The sequence below is a fragment of the Corythoichthys intestinalis genome, chromosome 15 (genome assembly GCF_030265065.1).
Source record: "Corythoichthys intestinalis isolate RoL2023-P3 chromosome 15, ASM3026506v1, whole genome shotgun sequence".
Classification (NCBI taxonomy): domain Eukaryota; kingdom Metazoa; phylum Chordata; class Actinopteri; order Syngnathiformes; family Syngnathidae; genus Corythoichthys; species Corythoichthys intestinalis.
In genome coordinates, this window is record NC_080409.1 from 46,804,512 (window position 1) to 46,827,556 (window position 23,045).

At 39.7% G+C, this 23,045-nt stretch overlaps 1 protein-coding gene across 3 annotated transcripts in view; it reads right to left on the reverse strand.

Annotated features, from left to right (window-relative positions):
• The window catches only part of LOC130931535 (brain-enriched guanylate kinase-associated protein), a 272,836-nt gene that overhangs the window by 84,977 nt on the left and 164,814 nt on the right, over window positions 1-23,045 (reverse strand). For 2 of the 3 annotated variants that reach the window (XM_057860428.1, XM_057860430.1), the window contains one exon: window positions 8,178-8,339. In XM_057860428.1, the coding sequence (XP_057716411.1) occupies window positions 8,178-8,339 (162 nt within the window). Of the gene's footprint in view, window positions 1-8,177; window positions 8,340-12,133; window positions 12,509-23,045 lie in introns of those variants that run through there. The other variant, XM_057860429.1, reaches the window with a different exon arrangement.

Genomic DNA, 23,045 nt, shown 5'->3' on the forward strand with positions numbered 1-23,045 from the left:
AATTATATATATACATATACATACCGGTATGTATGGCAGAAAGCACAGACAAGGCTGAAAAAGCAGTTTCCTCTTTAAAATAAACTGCTGGATTTTAAGCCGAAAGAACCGTTGTGTTTGATAGAACAACATGTCTATATGCTGCCATAGCAAATTCATGGTGCATTAAGCCCCCGAACTATTTTTAATTTGGCCATTTTACCCCGGAGACCCCCGTTTACAGACGCCGCGCAACCGCTTTTGTTTCAACCCAGCCATAAAAAGAAGTAATTATATTTATAATTTAAAATGTCTATTATTTTTAGCTCAGAATCATTAATTGAAGTCTAATATTTAGTTTAAAAATTTTTTTTAATGAAATTATTCACTTGTATATTTTGAACAATTTACGCCACAATGAAAAAAATTGTGTCCGTAAATAGGTCACGGAAATCTACCTCATAACTATCGCTTGATTGTACTTTTTTTTTTGTTTTTTTTTTGTTAGTGTCGCATTTTCCCCAATATTTTAGATGATAGATAATCAATCCAAACAAAGAAACCCTTTTAAAAGGTTAAATATTTGAGGAAAAAAATCTCAACCACCCCTTGATGTCTGCGATTTCTGCATTGGAATCCCCAAAAAGTCCGACTGTGGCCATTCACAGCTGTGCCTTGACACTCGGTAAGACATGCTACATGAAGTTTTTGGATTGAAACAAGGTAAGTAAGCGATAATATCTCGTTAAAATCATGGTGTCTTTAATTATGCTCTCTCATGCTCTCACCTCGAGTTAGGCTTTAGGGGTTTAAACATTTTTTTTCTAAAAACGCCCTCTTGTTCAAAAACTTTCTTACACTATAAAATTGAGATTTTAGGCTTTCCGATGATGTATCACACATGCATATAGACCCTACCCACGTGACGTCACAACTCAGCCCTCCTGACTGGTGCCGCCCAATTGTCCGTCAACACATCGTGTTTACCTGTTACGGCTACGTACGTTCCTCCTATTTACGGCGTGTTTTTCTGCTCGTTAACATTAATAATCAAAATGGTGAAGGCGTGTGTGGCGGTCGGTTGCAATAACAAAGAAGATAGACGGAGAGACTTGAAGTTCTACCGGATTCCGAGAGACCCGGAGAGGAGAGAGCGAGATGGGCTGCTGCAATTCGACGAGAAAACTGGGCTCCAAACGATTACCACAGATTATGTAGTAGTCATTTTATATCTGGTAAGATGCATTTAATATATATTTAGAGGATTTTGGGCTGACAACCACAATTAAGATCATTGCTAGGCTAATCGCCGACAACATACACGTATGTATGTAGTGAGAGTGCTATCGCTAAACCATATAAACATTAAAAGCCCTAGCTCCATTGACAAATGACATCAAAATACATTAGACTTGACAGTGGATGTTAGCAATAACATAAGATTTTGAATTGAAAATTTCGTAACTCACCTTTCCAAGCACAAGATAGATTCCTGCCGAATTTTCGTGGACGAGGACCTGTTTCACCCAACCAGCAACGAAGTATTTATAAGCCTCCAAGCTCTTAAAGTTTTTCAAACTTTCGTGAGAATAGGCTGATTTTGTGTGGACAAGATAGTTGTACATATCAGGGTAGCTAGCAGATGTCAGGCAAATACGGCGGAGACAGCGGGTCGAAAAACATCGATTTAGGCATCAAATATGGATCTGGCGAATGGATAAACTGAAGCTTTTCCACATAACGCCTTTTAAGCAACGCATCAAGTGAGTTTACGGCAACCGAAAGCACCGGGTCTTCCATGAAATGCATTATAAATTGCTCGATCAATTGAGACCATTGATAATACAGACACAAAATGACGGACAAGGGGGCGGAACAATACAGTGATCACGTGATTTTGTGACGTCGGTGGGTAGGGTCTATAGGACAATTTTGAAATTTGGCCAAACTGAGGGTCTCAGAGCGGAACTTCAAGTCACCTGAGTGTTTTCCGCCATATATACTAGCATATAACGGCGATAATACTTATTATTCTTAGGCATATTTTAGTCATCTTAAAATGTGTTTGTCTTCATCTAGTTTTAGTTGACATTTAATAAACATGTTATTGTCAGTAAAATAAAAAAATCGACTTAAAAAAAAGAAATAAAAGTTCCTTTTTCGAATGAACATTGACAGACGAGCACATATTGTAGCGTCTACAATAACAACACCAACTTGGTGGTATTACACACTCAGCAGGAAAATAGTAGATTATTTTCAATCAATCAAACCCACTTGGACGCCACAACCTGGATGTAAACAAAGTTGTCTGAGAGTTCAAGAGGATGCTTGCCATTAGCATCAGCCTAATATGAATGCTATGCTAATGCTAAAAGTTATATTTAGCGTGTGATGATAACTCAGCACAGACCTTTCAGGGCTAAAGCAAGATTGCATATTCTCTCTGGCCAAGATAAGAAAACACATCTTACTGTGCAGGCCTTGAGACTGGAGAGGACACTACACTGGTGAGTGGGGCGCGGTGCAGCACGTCACATGAGTGACACAACCAAACACTGCTACGATGCAGGCTAACTACACATAAAATGTCAGACATTGTGAACATGTGACGGAAACTATTGCACATTTTTGTCGTGTTCTCGTCTCGTGAGACAAAAACTGGCACTTGTCTCGTTATGTTTTAGTCTCCCAAAACTTGTTTTTAGCTCGTTATCGTCTTGTCATCGACATGAAAAGTTATTGTCATCGTTGATGAAAACAATACTGATCGTCCGATTAATCGATTATAAAAATAATAGTTAGTTGCAGCAGTTTATTTTTTGAAGGTTCCTCCTATGACACATGTCTTGATGTGATCTTTCCCAGATTATGTGGAATATATTAGTAGCTAGCTAATAAATGGAACAATCAATCTGGGGTGCCAGGTTAACAGTATAGCATGTGCTCCATCATGACGGTATCGAGTTGTATATTGTAGATGTTGTCATGTTACATGATCTGTCTTTCAAATAATCAGCCTTCACCCAGCCCCTAGACCACCTGAAAGCCATGACGAAGACTGCATGAGAGTTCAAACACATTGGCTTGATTAATAGACAACACTCTGCATTCATCTGAGGAATCAAGGATCACACATTTTTCCTTCAAGTATTTTTGGAGGTTGTTTGAGAACCGCTGATTTATACCATAGGCAATCCAAGTGCTCAAGCACAAGCACCCTTGAATTCTGAAATTTGAATTTGAGATGTACTGTATTTACTTTTTAACTCACTGTCTACAATTGACGGCGATAGATGTCCAATCTATTTGAAGTGGGAGGGTTGACAGCCACCCACCCAGTTCAAATGGATGGACGTCTACAAGTGATTAAAGTATATTCACTAGGGCTGCAGCTATCGAATATTTTAGTAATCGAGTAATCGACTGAAAATTCTATCGATTAATCGAGTAATCGGATAAAACATTTTTTTTTAGGTAAAGAGCAATTATACATATAGATGAGAAAACAAGACATTTCATGTAATATTGAACCATTTTCAGTCAATCAATGTCTTTATTTTCGATGTACATTGTTGAAAACAGCCAACAATTGCATCTCAAATGTGACTTAAAAAAAAAGACTAATTCACTGATTTCATTTCAAAAACTTTTAGATCTTATAAAAAATGTATATACTGTATATATTTCTTACCTAGAAATGTCATTACGCTTGATAACACGCATGACTTAAAAGTTAGGTGTTTTTCCTACGTGTTTCAATTGAATTTCCACTTGTGTCAAGCTATAAGGTCTAGTTAAGTTTTAAATTAGTCTAAACTGTAAGTCCTGATAGGATTTTGAGTTTTTGCAGTGTTCAAAGTAAATGCTGTGCTGTATTGGAGCACATTAGGCACCAGTGCTACTTGGTGTTTTATCCAGCAATGACTACTTAGCTAAAATTGACAGTTAGCAATATTATGTTTTTATTTCACACCCTAATCACTCTACAGCGCTGTTTTCACAGATTAAATAAAGCCTGTATGTAAGAGTTAGCCACGCATCGACAGTGGTCATAATGAATAGAAACCTAGCCCTCCACAGGGATAAAGTTAAGTGAGCGAGTGAAAGTAACGTTAATCTTATTTATGAGCGCCGAGGAGTGTACTGCTTTAAGATGGCGGCTGTTTTGTTAACGCCGCCGAGTCGGTCATTTCGCATCTAGTTCTACGTACATGTGATATTTATGACACGCATCAGACGCTACCTGCCAGGCTGCTACCACCGTAGCAACATGCGGGTAGTTTTTAGCAACGTCGGCGCAGTTTGTAACGACTGTCGGCTACAGTAAGGTATTTTTTTTATTGCTTCTTCCTCTACGCACGTGACGTCAACGCGTTGTACCCCATTAAAAGTAGTCCGGGCAAAACGTGATGCTTAGAGCTGGCAAAATTAAACGATTCCTCGAGGTGAATAAAATTACTCGGATCAGTTTTTAAACTCGAGTTACTCGAGTTGCTCGAGTATTCGTTTCAGCTGTAATATTCACAGCAGGAGGATGAGAAGAGCCTACTATTTTTTTTCTTGTAGAAATGTTTCTACCTGTAAACCCACAATTAGACTTGTGCTGATTACCGGTTTCATGGTATACCGTGTTATGTAAACGTCAAGGTTTCAAAACCGCAAGAATTTTCCGTCATACCGTCCCAAAAATGCATAGAGAAATCTCTCGCTTGCAGCTGTCAGGTTTAGGGTTGTTCCGATCATGCTTTTTTGCTCCCGATCCGATCCCGATCGTTTTAGTTTGAGTATCTGCCGATCCCGATATTTCTTGATCCGATTGCTTTTTTTTGCTCCCGATTCAATTCCAATCATTCCCAATAATTTTCCCCTATCATATACATTTTGGCAATGCATTAAGAAAAAAATGAATAAAACTCGGACGAATATATACATTCAATATACAGTACATAAGTACTGTATTTGTTTATTATTACATTAAATCCTCAAGATGGCATTTACATTATTAACATTCTTTCTGTGAGAGGGATCCACGGATAGAAAGACTTGTGACTTTGTATATTGTGACTAAATATTGCCATCTAGTGTATTTGTTGAGCTTTCAGTAAATGATACTGTAGGGATGCCCAAATGCATGATGGGAAGTGGAACAATGACTGTGCGTAGTGCTACCAATGGATATATCTTCTCTGCGTTGGGAAATACCATAATGTGTTAAGAAAAAGATCAACTGCTACCTTGCTTCCCATGACATTTCTAATCGTAGGGAGAGAATTGTAAGGCTCTAGCCAATTAAAAAAAAGGCTCCAAAGGCTGCCAAAATTCACTCTACTCCTTTTACGCTGCCTTTTATCTCTCTATATAGGCAAAACGGCGCCATTACAGATTGAGCGCGCCAATGCGTCAGTGGGTCGTGCAGCGCATGCATTAATTGCGCTAAATTTATTAACGTGATACATTTACAAAAAAATTAATCACCGCTGTTATCGGGATAAATTTGATAACCCTACCTTAAGCCTAAACTAAAGACTCTGGATGAGTGTAACATATTATGTCTGTAACGTTAAATACAATTAGAAAACGATTTAATTAAAAAATATACAGTATATATAATAAAAAAAGGCATGGCCGATATTTTTTTGCCGATTCCGATACTTTGAAAATGACGTGATCGGACCCAATCGATCGGGACATCTCTAGTAAGGTTCAACCCTCCCCCACCAGTTGTTGCTCAGTGTCAGTGAGTCAGTTGAAAGAAGAAAACGAAATCGCTGGTATGGTAATACTTCAGGTACAGAAAAGTTTCAGACGGCCGCGGCTCAGAGGAGAAGGGCCAACCGACAAGTAAAACATGTTTGTGGAGGGTGGCTGCAGAGGAGGCAATACCTCCAATATGATTACACATTCAAATTAAAGCTTAGTGAACACTGTCATGAACGTTTCCCACCAGAGAGTTAACTCCAGCATGTGAAGTGTGTCTAGCGGTGGTAAATCGTGGTGTTTTTTTTCTCTCTGGCAACTGTCTGTTTTAAGAGAGTGTGTGTATAATGTCAACATGACACGTGTCATACACACGTGCTTTTTATGGAAAATATGTCAATTATTTGTTCTGATGATAATAATGTTGACCTGTGGCTATGGGTTTAGGCTCACCTAAAGCAGTGGTCTCCAACCACTGGACCGCGGACCGGTAACGGTTCGTGGCTCATTTTCTACCGGGCCGCAGAGAAATAAATAATTTATTAACAACTGCAATCTGGCCTGTGGCTCTTGACACATAAATATCCCTGTCTACTCTATAGACTAATCAGAGTAAATATTTGTATAAGTCGCCATCTAGTAGTTGGCCGCAATTACTAGGGTGTTTGCATACCTATAGCAGCCCAGCGCCAGTCAATGTAAACCGCAACTCTAGCTGCTGTTGGAGGTGTGCTGCGGGGTGGCGACGTCTTTGGACAGCTTTTTTACGGGGAAAAGGCCACCTGCTGAGCCAGAAGAGGAACCAACAACCAAGTCCATTCTGCATAATATGTGGCTAAAAGCTAGCAAACGGGGCAACAAAAGCGAATGCACTGAGAGCATTATACCTCATGGCGAACTGTATTGCTGAAGCTAAGAAACCTTTCACGATTGGAGAAGAATTCATTATGCTTGCGACCCTGGATATTTGCCGACAAGTTTTAGAGGAGGCCGCTATTAAAAAAGACTGGATTCAGTGTATGGTGAGTGACATTTTCCCTGCACTTAAAATTCCTTTTTAGCCTCGACGTCTTATTTTTTTTTTATATTTACTGTCATTTTCTGCCACACATTGCCGGTCAGGGAGAAAAAGGCCCACATTACACCAGTCTGTGGTGCACCTATTGGACTGTATTTATTTTAACTTTATTTAGAACATTTAGCTATTTTTTAACTTAACATTATACTTATGTTCCAATTTGCTTATATGTTTTGAAAAAATAAAAATCGTGTTCAATAGAATTTTTTTTAAAAATCCCAGATATCTCAAAGTAACCCATTTTAAAGCTGTAATTGCAATACCGTGATACCGTAAAACCAGAGTTGTTTTCGTCAACGATGACGATAACGAGAATATTTCGTCAAGGAACAATTTTTTTTTTTAATGACGATGACGTCACGATGACGCCCTGAAAACGTGTCTTGGGAGACTAAAACATAACGAGATTGATGCCAGATATCGTGTGACGACACGAGAACGAGAAAATTCGCCAGTTTCCGTCATAAATTCAGAATGCGTGATATTTTCTTATTGTATGTGTAGTTAGAACGCATTTAGCAATATTTGGTCGTGTCACTAATGAGACGTGTTGCACTCCCCCGTCCCACACACAGGCTTAGGCGTGTGCCCATTCATGGCTCCTTTTGAGAAACATGTGTATGGTGCTGCTTGGTAAGTTTTGTTTTCTTATCCAGGCTGTACCATGATGTTTTAGCCTTTAAAGGTCTGTGCTGAGTGATCATCACACACCACACTACCTTGTAGCATTAGCGTAGCGTTCATGTCAGCATTAGCATTTAGCGCCGTAACTCAGTGTCTTCTTAAACTCTTTGAAAACATTTTACATACAGTTCGTGGCGTCCAGGTGAGTTTAATTAATTGCAAATAATTTGCTGTTTTCCTGCCGAGTGTGTATTTTCATCATGAAAATGGTGACGTCCCTGTAGACTCTACTGTAATGTGCTCATCTGTCATGTTCATTTGAAATTGTTGGAAACCTTTTATTAATATTTATTCATGGGCTAAAACGTTTGAAATTTATCGACGAAAACATTTTGAGAATTGCTCGATGAATTGATCTTCACACACTCGCGTTAGCATAGCGTTTGCGTAAGCATTAGCATTTAGCGTGGCGAGTCGTCTTAAACTTTCGGAAAACTTTTTAGTTTGCTCCGTCCAGGTGAGTTTGATTAATTGAAAATAATGTGCTGTTTTCCTGTTGTTATTCATGGATTAAAACTTTTGAAGTTTAAATACGCAAACATTTTGAGTAGACTAAAACCAAACGAAGGCGAACACATTTTGAAATGACTAAAATATGACTAGGACTAATAAGTATTTTTGTCCAAAAGACGAAACTTAAAATGGCTGCCAAAAACAACACTGCGTGAAACCATGATATTTTGGCGTAAGGTTATCATACAGGTGTCACATACCTACCTACAGTACACTTACGCACCTGCGCAGCTTTTCCGTAAACTTCTCCAGCTCCTCCTGCGCCCGCCGCAGTTCCGTCTCCAGGTACTGGCGGGTGGAGTCGAACTCGCTCTCCACCATCTCTAGCTTGTGCGTGGTGTACGACAGCCGCTTGCGGAGGTCCTCTTTGTGGTCGTGAAAAGAGCTGAGAGGGCAGAACGTTAGCGTGGAGTCAGAAAGTTGTTCATTGAGACCAGCGGAGAAGAGTAGGTGGAGTGAACATGAACGAGTAATGAGTGTGTGTGTGTGGTTGTGGATGGAGTGTAATTCAGTCTGGACGGCAGACAAGAGAGAGAGGTACCATGCAGGAGATGGATGGACGAGGAATACTAATAAGGAAGCATTCACGGGGAGGGAAACAAGCTCTCAGAGGTGTAATGCTGGTTTCCAGTGCAACAACTCTCCTGTTGAATCATTTCCAGAATAGAAAATAGTCCCTGACCATATGCGAGTCATAGAGCTCAACAGTTTTGACTCTTATTTATGAGGTGCACTTGCTCCTTTTTCATGAGCACTGTCAGTTATTACCTTTCAATATTTTTATTCACCCTTTAAAGGGTGCCATTGATGATGCTAGACGTCCATTCCATTTTGACCGGGAGAGGCGCAAATGGATTGGATGTCTAGCGCCGTCACTGAAGATAAGCAATCTTAGCTAGTTTAAATTAATTACATGTCTGTCATTGTCAATGGTAATGAGTTAAATACTATATTAGAGAATGTTATTGGGGCTATAGCTAAAGTGTATTTCTGTTTTTATTCTTTTTTTGTTATTTTAGTTAAATATTATTAATACTGTACAGTGATCCCTCGCTACTTCGCGCTTCAAACTTTGTGCCCTCAGTCCATCGCTGATTTTTCAGTAAAAAAAAAATACAGATGAGCTGTCCCAAGCCGATCACGTCGTCTCACTCTTGCTACCTACCTCCCTCCCTCTCCCTGCTCCTTGTTCATTAGGCAGTGCACTGGAGTTGCTTATTAAAGTTAACGATGATGACAGGGTTTGATCTTGCCAGAGACACGAACTTCAAAAGGGGCGCATGCGTCAATCATCGTTTAACTTGTTAAACGATGATTGACGTGTGTAAGTGTGTAAGTGAGCAGCTTCAGCGGATTTGAGTGGACTCACTCAATGAAGCATTTAATTAAGCCAATTATTTTTCTACTACTTTATTTTTGTTTAAAAATAGTTTATTGGAGTTTTTGGATCGAAACAAGTCTAGCTGATAGACAGGTGTTCAAATACCTATTTGCAGCTGTATCACACAAATAAATTGTTAAAAAATCATTAGGGCTGTCAAATTTATCGTGTTAACGGGCGGTAATTAATTTTTTAAATTAATCACGTTAAAATATTTAATGCATTTAACGCATGCGCCGAACGACTCACTCATGCATTGCCGCAAACAGACTACAATGGCGCTGTTTTCTGTATATTGAGAGCTAAGAGGCAGAGATAAGCGGACACTATTTATTGGCATAAGCTTTGGTATCTCATCCACAACAATTAGAATTATTGTGGCGAGCGATGTTGGGATGAATGACAGGAGATGATCTTTTTCTTAACACCCTGAATTGAACACAACGCAGAGAAGATATACCATTTGCAGCTACCACTGACAGTCATGATTGCCCAACTTCCCATCATGCATTTGGGCGGAACAGTTATGTCACTACAGTATCATTTACTGAAAGCACAACAAAAATAATATTCCTATCTCTCAAAAAAATAATGTTCACAAAAAGAAAAGCGCTCAATGCAAAGAGAACTGGCGTTCCCAATCAAAACAGTTATGCAAAATAACACTCAGTCTTTGGTCAAACTGTATTCAAACATTTCGTTTAGCTCAACAAATATACAAGATGGCAATATTTAGACACAATATACAAACTATCAGAAGTCTCGTACATTGTGAAGTCAAAACTCAAATGAACGTAAGGTACAATGAACACGGAAACTACGGCGTCCGTCGAGGGGCAAAACGCACTAGAAAAACTTGGCTAGATCTCTAAGGCTACATTCATACTACAGGTCTTAATGCACGAATCCGATTTTTTCGTGTTTTTCCGACTCGAGTGAGGCATTAAGTTGACGGTCTGAACGTGACAAATTGCATAGAACTGGACCATTTCAAATCCGATCTGGGTCACTTTCGTATGTGGTTCAATTCCGATGTGGGCCACATTTTTCCAGACTGTCGCGGTGGTCTGTACTGTCCAGTCTCTCAAATCGGAATTCATGCAGCAATTACGTCATCAAAAAGCGAGAGAGACGCTACGGTAGCTATGCAGTTGTGCGTCATTAGCGCCTAGCTTGCCCTGAACACGGCTTTTTAGGAAGGGTCGGACTTGACAACAGTCATAAAAAAAATAAAAATGGGTCGAGGATAAGCCTGAAAATGATCGGTTTTCTGTCTGCTCCATACAAGCAATATTTCAACATTGCTTACACGGCCGAGAGTCGGGGCAAACTGCCCGTATGTGTGTATGACATGCACGGACAGTGCGTGCATGCTATCGATCCATATACTTTGAATATAAGCCTAAACTGGGATTATTTATGTCTGTTATTTGTGTCCTCTTTTTAAAAAGCAAAATATGATATCCCTGGAATGACGGATGACAGCCAGCATGTGTGGTCCTTTGTTTTGATGCTTCTGCGCATGCGGGTCGTCTTGCTCAGCGTGTCGGACTGCGAATTAGTGCGCATGCGTAGTACTTCAAAGGTCTCAATGGACAAAGGCAGTCTGAACGGGAAAGCCAAAAAAACATGAAAAAAAATCGGATTTGTGCATTAAGACCTGTAGTATGAACGTAGCCTAATTCATGTAAAACTCGCCCTTGACACCTTGTGGAGTATTTCAATCACTACCTTACACAATGGCGAGCTATTAGTTTAATTTTTGATTGAAAATTTTACAAATTTTATTAAAATGAAAACATACAGAGGGGTTTTAATCCAAAATTACTATAACTTCTACTCACATTTATCTTTTAAGAATTACAAGTCTTTCCATCCGTGGATCCCTTTCACAGAAAAAATGTTAACGTTAATGCCATCTTGTGGATTTACTGTTACAACAAATAAATAGAGTACCTATGTACAGTATGTTGAATGTATATATCCGTCTTGTCTTATCCTTCCATTCCAACAATAATTTAAAGAAAAATATGGCATATTTTAGAGATGGTTTGAATTGTGATTAATTACGATTAATTAATTTTTAAGCTATGATTAACTTGAATAAAAATTTTAATTGTTTGACAGCCCTAAAATCATGCATTGTGATTTCTGGATTTTTCTTTTTAGATGATCTCTCTCGCAGTGGCCATGCACCTACAGTACGATGAACATTTCAGAGTCCTCCATGATTTCCAAGTGGGAGACATGGCAAAATAGCAGGGTGTTCAAACACTTATTTTCTTCATTGTATGTGCGTTATGTTTGGAGCTTTGTTGTGATGGGTTTAAGGAGCATGATCATTGGCGATTTGTAGTGACGTATGGCCAGACACACTTTCATTTCCAGATGCGTCACCATCTTACAAGTCCAAGACAGATACAATTGGCCTTGCCCGGGGCCTGCCTGTGTTGCCCGTATGGAAAACCAGCCATGGAGATTTACCAGTCAGGACCAAAATGACCTGAAAACAGCTGTTCTTGTGAAGCGGCAACACTAACGCTAGGAGCTGTCCCTCATCTGCAAGTGGTGTCTATTTAATTAGCTTTAACCAAGCACGCGCGGCCTTTGACGTTCTCCGCGGTTCGGCTTGCGAAATGCGATGGCAGGCGAGGATAACAAATGACTGTGTAAAGATGCCACATTAGCTTAAAATGACTTTTTAATGGCATAGAACCCCCCATGGTGAATTCATTCCCATTTGTCCCAATGAGTGAAATGGATCTCCCAGTATTGGGGAACACGTTGACTCGTCTTACCTTCTTTTTTGATGTTTGCAAGCATTTCTCTGGCTTTTGAGGGCTGTTTTGCCAATGTATATCTTTTTCATAGCTTTGCGTCTGCTTCGGCTCACGCGTGTGACATAAGCTGCTGCTGCCAAGCTTGAACTCTAACCATAAAGCTCTTAAGTTTTGCCTGGGGAGGCAGACAGGAGTTGGCTATCTGCAATGACCCTGGCAAGAGAGCAAAGAGGGGAAACAAACAAAAACAGCTTTGAAGCCAAACATATTTGGCGAAACATTTTCTTGTGTTCAGTATGGCAAATTTGTCTTTGTGTGCATTTGGAGGACAACTCAAGACACGATGCAACGCTTTTTGTTCAATTTCTCATTGAAAATATCCCAGATTTAATCCAAAACATGATCTGTAAATCTCCTGAGGGATAAGCGGTACAGAAAATAAGTGAATGAATGAATGTTAATGTTACATTAGTTGATGATAATCATTTGAGATATTTAAAGGTCAAACAACTGAAGAAAAACGGTTTGCATGAAAATATTTGTAATGTGTACACTGCAAAAAAACTACCTCGTTAAAACTAGTGAAATTCTTGTTTTCAGTGTAAATATACTCGAAATAGGTGAAATTATCTGCCAGTGATTCAAGTAAATTTTATTCAGATTTCTTGAAATAAGAAATATAGCTATCTGAAAATAAGCTTAAGACTTGTTTTAAGCAATAAATTAGTGTATTTAAGCTTAAAAAGTTTTGAAACGTCAGAAATGTTCTGAATGGCGTACCGCACGCAGGCTATTTTTAGACCATGACGTCGCATCGTAAAGCGGAAGTAAAGCCGAAGTGGGACATTATAGACCCACCCTCGCATAGACTCAACGTAATTTGTGCTACTTTTCGCCGGTAATCTTTCAAAAATGAACATGCCGATCACGCATTGCTTTTTTTGGAACTTGTAGAAACAACTCTAGACATTACGACTCATCAAGGATGTTTTCTTCTTACGTTTCCGGAAACCAAAAACTCGGGAGGAAAAAATGAGAAGACCGAATCAACTTGCGCGGACTTTAACACCAGCTCGGTGAATCCATTCACATTTCATATGCAGTAAACATTATGTTGAGTTGGCATGGTCTTTCAGAGGACAAAGAGGTAAGCCATTTTTATATTTTTAACTTATTCTTTTAGTGTAATGTTGTGCTGTACTGCTTCTGTCTGACAATGAATGACCTGAAAAGAATTACAATGGTATCTGACTGCCACTGTTACCGTTTCTGTTATATTTATATATATGAACAACTTTAGTAAGGGGGAAGTGTAAATAAATTATAGGATTAAGATGTGTTATCAATGAAAAAATTAAAAGTGTTCGTTGGCTGTCACTGAGAAGCATTTGCGATCGCTACACAAAGCTAACTAAATTACCCCCAAGAACGGTAAAAGACGTAGGACAACCAGAGGATATATAAGAAAGACAGGGCTGATGGTAAAGGATAGCTTGTTGAAACAGGAGAATGTCATTGTCAGTCGCGTCGATAAAAAAGCTAAAGCTATGCTTAGGTCGGCTCGTTTTTTTCATCTTTTTCAGCCTTCGACACTAAAGCCATCTCTTTAACTGAACATTTTTATGTTCTTGCACATCTTTGCCAGTCAATTTGGCACCAGGCACATCATTTTCGGAGAGAATTGGTAGGTTTAGCTCTGTAAACATCTCCTTCGTACACGATTTCCATTAATTTCCTATTAGGGACAAACGGTGGCTTGTCCCTACTTAGCAACAGTAGCTAATGTCATGAATATTAATGAGTGGAAGTGACGTGTTCCCTCCGGTACGCCATTCAAGAATAGATTTTTTAAGTATGGTATACTCCCATTGTGATTATTCATTGTGTTTCGTTCAATAGAAGAAAGCAGTGAGCAGTACAATTGTTTTCTACATGTTACTCAACAATGCTTACGGGGATGGAACGCTTGAATGTGGATATCCAGCTCATCAACATTGAACAACAAGTGTTGATCATACAAATGTTGAGGCGCAGTCGACGCAGAAGCAGTTGCGGAGGTGGTCTGTCCGACTGTTGGAAACCCGTGAAAATGGCTGGGAGTGAATTAATTAATTAGGGGAAAAGTATCCACATTTTTATTTCATTAATTTATTTGAAATATAATTTTTATTTTATGCTTTTATACAACCGTTTTGTTGAAAGGAGTTTTTTTTTTTTTTTTTTTTGCAAAAAGTAAATGAGCATTATAAAAAAAAAAAAAAAACATTTTTATATTTTAATTTTGTGGAAAACGTTTACTGTTCACAAAAATCAGAAATATGACAAAAATGTCACACTTGTATTAGAATTAGGGCTGTCAAACGATTAAAATTTTTAATCGCGTTAATTACAGCTTTAAAATTAATTAATCGTAATTAATTGCAATTTAAACCATCTATAAAATATGCCATATTTTTCTTTAAATTATTGTTGGAATGGAAAAATAAGACACAAGATGGATATATACATTCAACATATATGTACTGTATTTGTTTATTATAACAATAAATCAACAAGACTGCATTAACGTTAACATTCGGTTACAGCGATCCATGGATAGAAATACGTGTAGTTCTTAAAAGATAAATATTAGTACAAGTTATAGAAATTTTATATTAAAACCCCTCTTAATGTTTTCGTTTTAATAAAATTTGTAAAATTTACAATCAAAAAATAAACTAGTAGCCCGCCATTGTTGATGTCAATAATTACACAATGCTCATGGGTGCTGAAGCCCATAAAATCAGTCGCACCCAAGCGCCAGCAGAGGGCGACAAAACTCCCAAAGCGGGGCATGTGCGTTAATTGCATCAAATATTTTAACGTAATTAATTTAAAAAATTAATTACTGCCCGTTAACGCGATAATTTTGACAGCCCTAATTAGAATAAATTGAAATACCTTGGAGGGGGGGGGGTCGCAATTTTACAAGAATGCTGTCATAACATTTTAAGAAAAAAGTTATTATTTTATGAAGTAAAGTAATATTATGAGAAAAAGTCACATTGGCTTGAGAATGAAATGGTAACCTTTTGAGAAAAAGCATCATTTTGCAATATTAAACTTTCAAGTAAACATTTTAAGAAAAAAAATACAAAGAGACTTTATTGCAGTACGTCTGTTTTCAATGTGCACCTATGACTCCATATAAGCATCTCATCACGCTCAATAGGATTTATACATTGCCAACAACGTTTACAGGAAACATCAATGAAAGAATAACGACCCCTCATATGAAAAGACTGATTATATATCACGAATTGTTGACAGGAAGGTGAACAGAGACTGACCTAAGCTCACCTCCCCCAATGAATTACAGGGGAGAAAATACATTTTTTTCCTTCAAGGCGCCGTTTCGTAAAAAGAGGCACGCAGCCTTCAGACGTATTGACCGATCGACTGGCTGAGCGCAGAGGTTATTCCTCAATACATCAGTGCGATGATGAATGTGTGCGCGTGCATCTCTTATCACGCCTCATGTGAACTTGATAACAGGTCATGAGCTAACATCAAAAAAGGAAAGTAACTCTTTCCTGCAATTTATGAAGCGTGTGATCGTAAGTTGACCAATGGAAGACGTCCTCACACAGTGCAAACCGCTCTGTGTGAGAACTGGGGTTCCCAACACACATCGCTAGAACTCCTTGCACACACCCCCAGCCCTGTCACACCCAAATCTGTCCTATCTTCAATTTTCTTATACGATTGGTTTTTAGTGGTATCCTTTCCCTACATGGTGTCCCCGCTGGTAAAGGTAGTCGTAATAAGATTGCAACACTACTTACAGTGCTGGCCAAAAGTATTTGCACCCCTGCAATTCTGTCAGATAATGCTAAATTTCCCCTAGAAAATGATTGCAATTACAGTGGGGCAAATAAGTATTTAGTCAACCACCAATTGTGCAAGTTCTCCTACTTAAAAAGATTAGAGAGGCCTGTAATTGTCAACATGAGTAAACCTCAACCATGAGAGACAGAATGTTGAAAAAAAAAAAAAATCACTTTATTTGATTTGTAAAGAATTTAGAAAAATTTAGAGTGGAAAATAAGTATTTGGTCCCCGACAAACAAGCAAGATTTTTGGCTGTCAAAGAGGTCTAACTTCTTCTAACGAGGTCTAACGAGGCTCCGCTCGTTACCTGTATTAATGGCACCTGTTATAACTCATTATCGGTATAAAAGACACCTGTCCACAACCTCAGTCAGTCACACTCCAAACTCCACTATGGCCAAGACCAAAGAGCTGTTGAAGGACACCAGAGACAAAACTGTAGACCCGCACCAGGCTGGGAAGACTGAATCTGCAATAGGAAAAAGAAATCAACTGTGGGAGCAATGATTAGAAAATGGAAGACATATAAGACCACTGATAATCTCCCTCGATCTGGGGTTCCATGCAAGATCTCACCAAGTGGCGTCAAAATGATAACAAGAACTGTGAGCAAAAAAATCACAGAACCACACGGGGGGACCTAGTGAATGACCTACAGAGAGCTGGAACCACAGTAACAAAGGCTAATATCAGTAACACAATGCGCTGCCAGGGACTCAAATCCTGCACTGCCAGACGTGTCCCCCTGTTGGCTGGAGCTTTATGGCGCAATGTTTAGCGTCCCTACACTGTCGATATTGAGCGCGGCGTGGGTTCGCATCCCAGCCTAGTCAGAGAGGTGGGGGCGGATCGCGTCGGGGCGCGGCACGTTTCAAAACGATTGCATTGGTGCCGTGACCCGGATCGTCAGCGATGGTTTTCGGGGGGTGAATGTGGTCGGGTACACACAGGTCCGCGTGTGTGAGGCGTAGCGTGGAAAACCTTCCCCCTCCATGCCTTCAAGTAGGGCGTGGGTTCGCATCCCAGCCTAGTCAGCAAGGTGGGAGCGGACCAAGTCGGGGCGCGATGTGTTTCAAAACCGGTTACATTGGTGCAGTGACCCTGATCAGCAGCTGAAGGTTTTGGGGTGGGGGTTGTGGTCGGGTACTCGCAGGTCCGCGTGTGTGAGGCGGAGCGTGGAAAACCTTCCCCCCCATGCCTTCAAGTAGGGTGTGGGTTCGCGTCCTAGCCAAGTCAGAGAGGTGGGAGCGGACCAAGTCGGGGCGCGACGCGTTTCAAAACCGGTTACAATGGTGCAGTGACCCTGATCGGCAGCGAAGGTTTTGGGTGGGGGGGTACACGCAGGTCCGCGTGTGTGAGGCGGTGCATGGAAAACCTTCATCTTCCCACCGATGCTTTTAAGTAGGGACGCTGGCGGCTGTGCCGTTGGCCCGAGCTTTATGGCGCAGCGGTTAGCGTCCCTACACTGTCATTATTAAGCACGTCGTGCAGTGCAGCACCTCAGAGAGGTGGGAGCGGACCGCGTCGGGGCGCGACGCGTTTCAAAACCGGTTACATTGGTGCCGTAACCCGGATCGGCAGCGAAGGTTTTTGGGGGGTGAGTGTGGTCAGGTACACGCAGGTCCACGTAGTGAGCCGGTGTGTGGAAAACCTTCCCTCCGATGCCTTCAAGTAGGGATGCTGGCGGCTGTGCCGTTGGCTGGAGCTTTATGGCGTAGTGGTTAGCATTCCTACAATGTCAATATTGAGTGCAGTGTGGGTTCGCGTCCCAGATCCAGTAACGTAAGTTAATTTTATTGCTGTCATTGCGTTTTGGGGTCATCAACATTTTTGCCCCCTTACCTCTGCCACAAAAGTCAAACTCCGCCTATGATTTGCTCTTAATCCTTACACCATTCCAACGTAACTTGAAGGAGTGAAAATCCTTTGCGCCACTCTAAATTTCAAGTGAAAACGTCCCACTCAAGTCTTCTCAATCTTCTCTTGAGCTGCCAAGTAAGCATGAAAGCACAAATACAAACCGCCGTAGCCCACAGCACGACTTTTATCTTCTCCCGCAGAGTTGCTACGTTGCGCTTCGACGACAAACCCAAGTGGCGCATTTTTCTGGCCTGTCGCCTTCCCTTAATGGCGCCGCAAATTATTATTTTTAATCTTCCTCCGACACTGGCTGGGGAAACAATGGTGGTTTCTGGAAGCGCCGCTAGTACACTTGCTATATGGCTTTTCTTATCTGCGCGAACCCAGAGGCAGTTGCGGCAAGACGACCGGAATAGTTGCTGAATCGCTAAAGAAGTACGGTCACACACAAACACACACCACTCCCTGCGGAGTGTATCATCTCCCAGGGGGATAAACGACAGCATGCTACTTCAGGTGCTGTTTGCGAAGGTAAACACGCATGGAACAAGTCTTAAATCCTCTCTAAAGTCCTGATAGGATTTTGCAGTACAGTATGGAAATCAACCTCGTGTTCCTCTCCTCAATTATTAAGCACATTAAGACGACAAGTATGCTCAGCGAGTACAAACACAAGTGAGACAATCCTCACAGATGGTGCAAACTGCTTGTTTTTCTTGCACTCTTTACTGTAATCTTCTCGCTCGTTTATAATACCTTCCGTAGCAACTAAACAGTAACTAAGCTCGCGCCTGTAAAGGTGGCAAAAGTGCACACACCTCTGTACTTGGGTATAAATAGTTGTGTGAAAAAAACTGCTAAAAGTAGATTACAGAACGAGTTCTGTTCCTACGCTGGCGAGGTAACCCGAATTTCCGCGTAAATTGGAATTAACGCTTTAAATACCGCTAAAAGCCCCCTAAATCTCAAAATAACTATCCAAAAACATGCATGTATACGTCATTGTACCCTCCCCGCCAAGACGTCGGAGCTAAATCCTAGCTAGCCAGCGAGCTAAGCTCTGAAATGACGATGTCAGACGTCCGTGTGGTTTGCTGACTTTATTCAGATGCTCATGACATCAACACTTTTAGAAAAAAACTAAAATAAAATGAAATTAAATCTGTCTCATTTTCAATAACAGCAACTTAAATACACGTTTATAAGTAGCTGCTGACACAGCAGTAACAAACGATTAGCATGCATCAGTTAGCGTCCGCACATCATCACAAACAATCACATAAAGTCGCCCCAAGTATTTGACCACAATTGAAAACGCACAAAAAACAGTATCAGATGGGTTATATACAGCCGCCCCCTCTGGATGCTTTACAAGCAACAAATGTGCACGCAGGCTGTCACCTCTCTCACTCGGCTGCGCTGCTTCTCAGGTGTGTGTGTGTGCGGGTGGTGTTGGGGGGGGGTAAGCACGTGTGTACATGCGCTGGCGTTCGGAAGTACTACCTGTGCCAAAATAAAAGCATGCATCACAAAACAAAACATAAAAAAAAAAAAAAAAACACAAACACAAAAGAAACGACGACATCGAGATTCAGGCATCGAAAAGACGAAATCACGTAAGTCGGGTACGTCGTAACCCAGGGACTACCTGTACACCCGTTTGTGCGGGCCAACAGAACGCCGCTGAATTTGGAGTTTGGAATGAGAGAATATTTTAGGTAACACTTTATTTGAACTCGGTGAGTCGGTGTTATAAGACTGTCATAAGATCGTCATAAGTCCTATCCCTAATACAATTCCTAAACTAATTCCAACCCAAAGACATTTGAAAAAAATCTCAATATTGCATCAAAAGTGACATAATTTACAAAATGACACTCAATGAAATCGATCATAAGCTCTCATTCATATTCATGACCGGTTTCATGTCACCATTATGCAAGGGCGTAGGTTTGCATAGGGACGGTAGGGACAAAACACTTCCAACTTTACAGAATGCTCAAATTGTCCCTACCAACTTTTCAGCAACTTTATTTGCATTATATAATGTGTTCAGTTATATTGGTCATTTAGATTGTCTTCCCATATGTTGTAACGAACTGACCATACCATTTTAAAATGAATTACTTTCATTATGTTCAGACTTATATTTGCCTTTTTTCCCTTGCTGAATGTGCCAGTCCACTCACCCAAACGCATGTTCGATTGGCTGATGACTTGACCCACCCCCGACACACACATACACACCCACACAGCCCCGACAGAAATACATGTCGACAACCTGACAATATCCCTCCTTCGAAGAGGAGGGATATTAAAAGTTTTTTTTCCGACCAGCAGCAGCCACTGTAAGTAATTTAAAAAGATGCCAATGTTGTGTAGGTGGGAAACACACCTCTAATTTTGCTACTGAAAGTCCGACCTGCATTAGAGTTAGCATAACATTAAACTGTGTGAACTTGGTAACCTGCAAAACTTGGGTAGGAAGCTGCTATTTTTCCTCAAACGCAAGTTTGATTGGCTGATGACTTGACCACCATTTTTTTCTTGATTTAGGTGAAAAATGATCGACTTTTAGATGTTTGGGCCTAATAAGAACAAATGGTAATATATACTAAAAGTACGTGGAAGAATCTGATGCATTTATCTGTTAACTAGCCTTTAAAACTCAAAACAAAATGAAAAAAAAAATTCGACTAGATTTAAGAAAAATTATCGGATTGACATTATACAATAAAATTTGCAGTTTGAAAGCAAGTACAATACAGATTTATTTTGCATTAATGATTTAGTCTATCAATTAATTAGGTTCTTATTGGTGAGAAATGTAGCCCTGACCACCGTTCACCCAATCTGTTTGGTCTTTTTAATGTTCTGTCCCCAGCAAAAAGTGTACATGCAGCTTATGCTGTTGTATCGTCCCTACCATTATTGAGACCAAACCTACGCCCTTGCCATTATGGCAGTCTTATGACACCAAGTTAAAAAAAAAAGTAACCATATTTTATTTTTGTATTATTTTAAAAATAGCGACGCTTGGTCTCATTGAAGAATGATTTAGTCCTCATCTCCACAATGTGTCAAAGTCACCGTGCTCATTGCTAATGCAAAAGAGCTTCCTACTGACACACCCACTCCACAGTGGCCAATTAGACTAAAGCGTATTCAAATTAGAGCCAGTCAGCTGCATATTAATGAGAAACTGTACATCTGCTGAGAGCCCCGAAAAGACCAACTAAAGCAGCTTGAAAAATGACATTATGGCCACTTTCAGCGCAAATTGTTGTTCAAATCTGGTAAAACAGCATCCAAGGTTATATAAAATAATGTGAAATAATAAAAGTTTAATGCTACTTTAAAGCTTTCACTCTGGTCATGAAGGTAATACATAAACTTAGCCCTATATTAATAGTATATACATATTTTATATCGTTTGACTAACAGCATAATTGCATAAGTCATATTTATGCCAAATTGATATTTATGCATAATGTTACTCTCCGACCACTGCTGCATCATCCTGCCTTACTCTTTTTTTCCTAAGCCAATTAGAACGGTTCAAAAACACTAACGATATACAGTATATAAACAGAATACATTTGGTGAAATACAATACGTTTTGATACTGTGGCATAATGAAAACAATGTTTTCCTCTTGTAAACTGATTAACCATAGACTTCATAATGATATTGACAGGTCAGATTCGACCTTCACTGCGTCACGCCATCTAGTAGGGAGCCATCCCACAATCCGCTTCAGTTATTCGCAGTCGGTCGCAGCGACACATGCAGCGATCCAACGCGGGATTTATGTTGAAAAAGTATGAAAGCTGTACCACATACATACAGGAGGGATTGTCTTAGGAGTGATTTGTTCGAGGAGTCAAGGCAATTATTATATTGTTTGTTTTTTCACAAGAATTTTTTAACGTAAAAAGCTCTTTGTTGTAAGGCTGCCACCACATTGTCTAACAGACGCGCATCATTCTTTGACATATTTACGTAAAATAAATGCTAACTGCAAGTAATTTATTTTTCTTGCTTTTAACTAAGAATCAAGACTGTTTTACATCAATATCTATAAAGAATTTATATGTTTAGTTTTTTCACCAGAATTTTCAACGTAAAAAGCTCTTTGTTGTAAGGCTGCCACCACATTGACTGACAGACTAGCATCGTACTTCGACATGTTAACGTAAAATAAATGCTAACTGCACATTTTTTTTGCTTTTAACCAAGAATCGAGGCTGTTTTACATTCATATCTATCAAAAATTCAGGGATTTAAGCATTTATTCACAAGAATTTTCAACGGAAAAGCTCAGTTTACATAAGCCGGCGGCCACATTGACGAACAGACTAGCATCGTACTTCAACATATTAACTTAAAATAAATGCTAACTGCACGTTTTTTTTGTTTTGTTTTAACCAATAATCGAGACTGTCTTACGTCCATATGTATAATGAATTCAGGGATTTACGCATTTATTCACAAGAATTTTCACCTGAAAAGCTCTGTTTACATATGGCGGTCGCCATATTGTCTAACAGACTATTATAATTTTTTGACATACAGTATTTATGTAAAATAAATGCTAACTGCACGTTTTTTTTTTTTTTTTTTTTTTTTTTGCTTTTAACTGAGAATCGAGACTGTTTTACGTCAATATCTATTAAGAATTCAGGGATTTAAGCATTTATTCACAAGAATTTTCACCGGAAAAGCTCTGTTTACATATGGCGGCCTCCACACTGACTGACAGACTAGAATTGTTTTTCGACATATTTACATAAAATAAATGCTAACTACACTTTTTTTTATTGCTTCTAACACAGAATCGAGACTGTTTTACGTCCATATCTATAAAGAATTTAGGGATTCAAGCATTTACTCACAAGAATTTTAAACGAAAAAAGCTCTTTGTCTGCGATTCCACTCGGTCAGCTTTGACGGCCACGTCAATAATGCAGGCCCCTTATTAATCGGCCCCGTCAGTGTCATTATGATACGGAGCCCCCCGGGTGCCAGGATAGAAAAAATAAAAAATCATAGCTAATCTGTACCCACACTTTACTAATCTGTGGGTAGTTTACTAATCTGTACCCACAGATTAGTAAAATGTACCCACAGTTTAGCAATCTGTACCCACAATTTACTAATCTGTACCCACAGTTTACTAATCTGTACCCCCAGATTACTA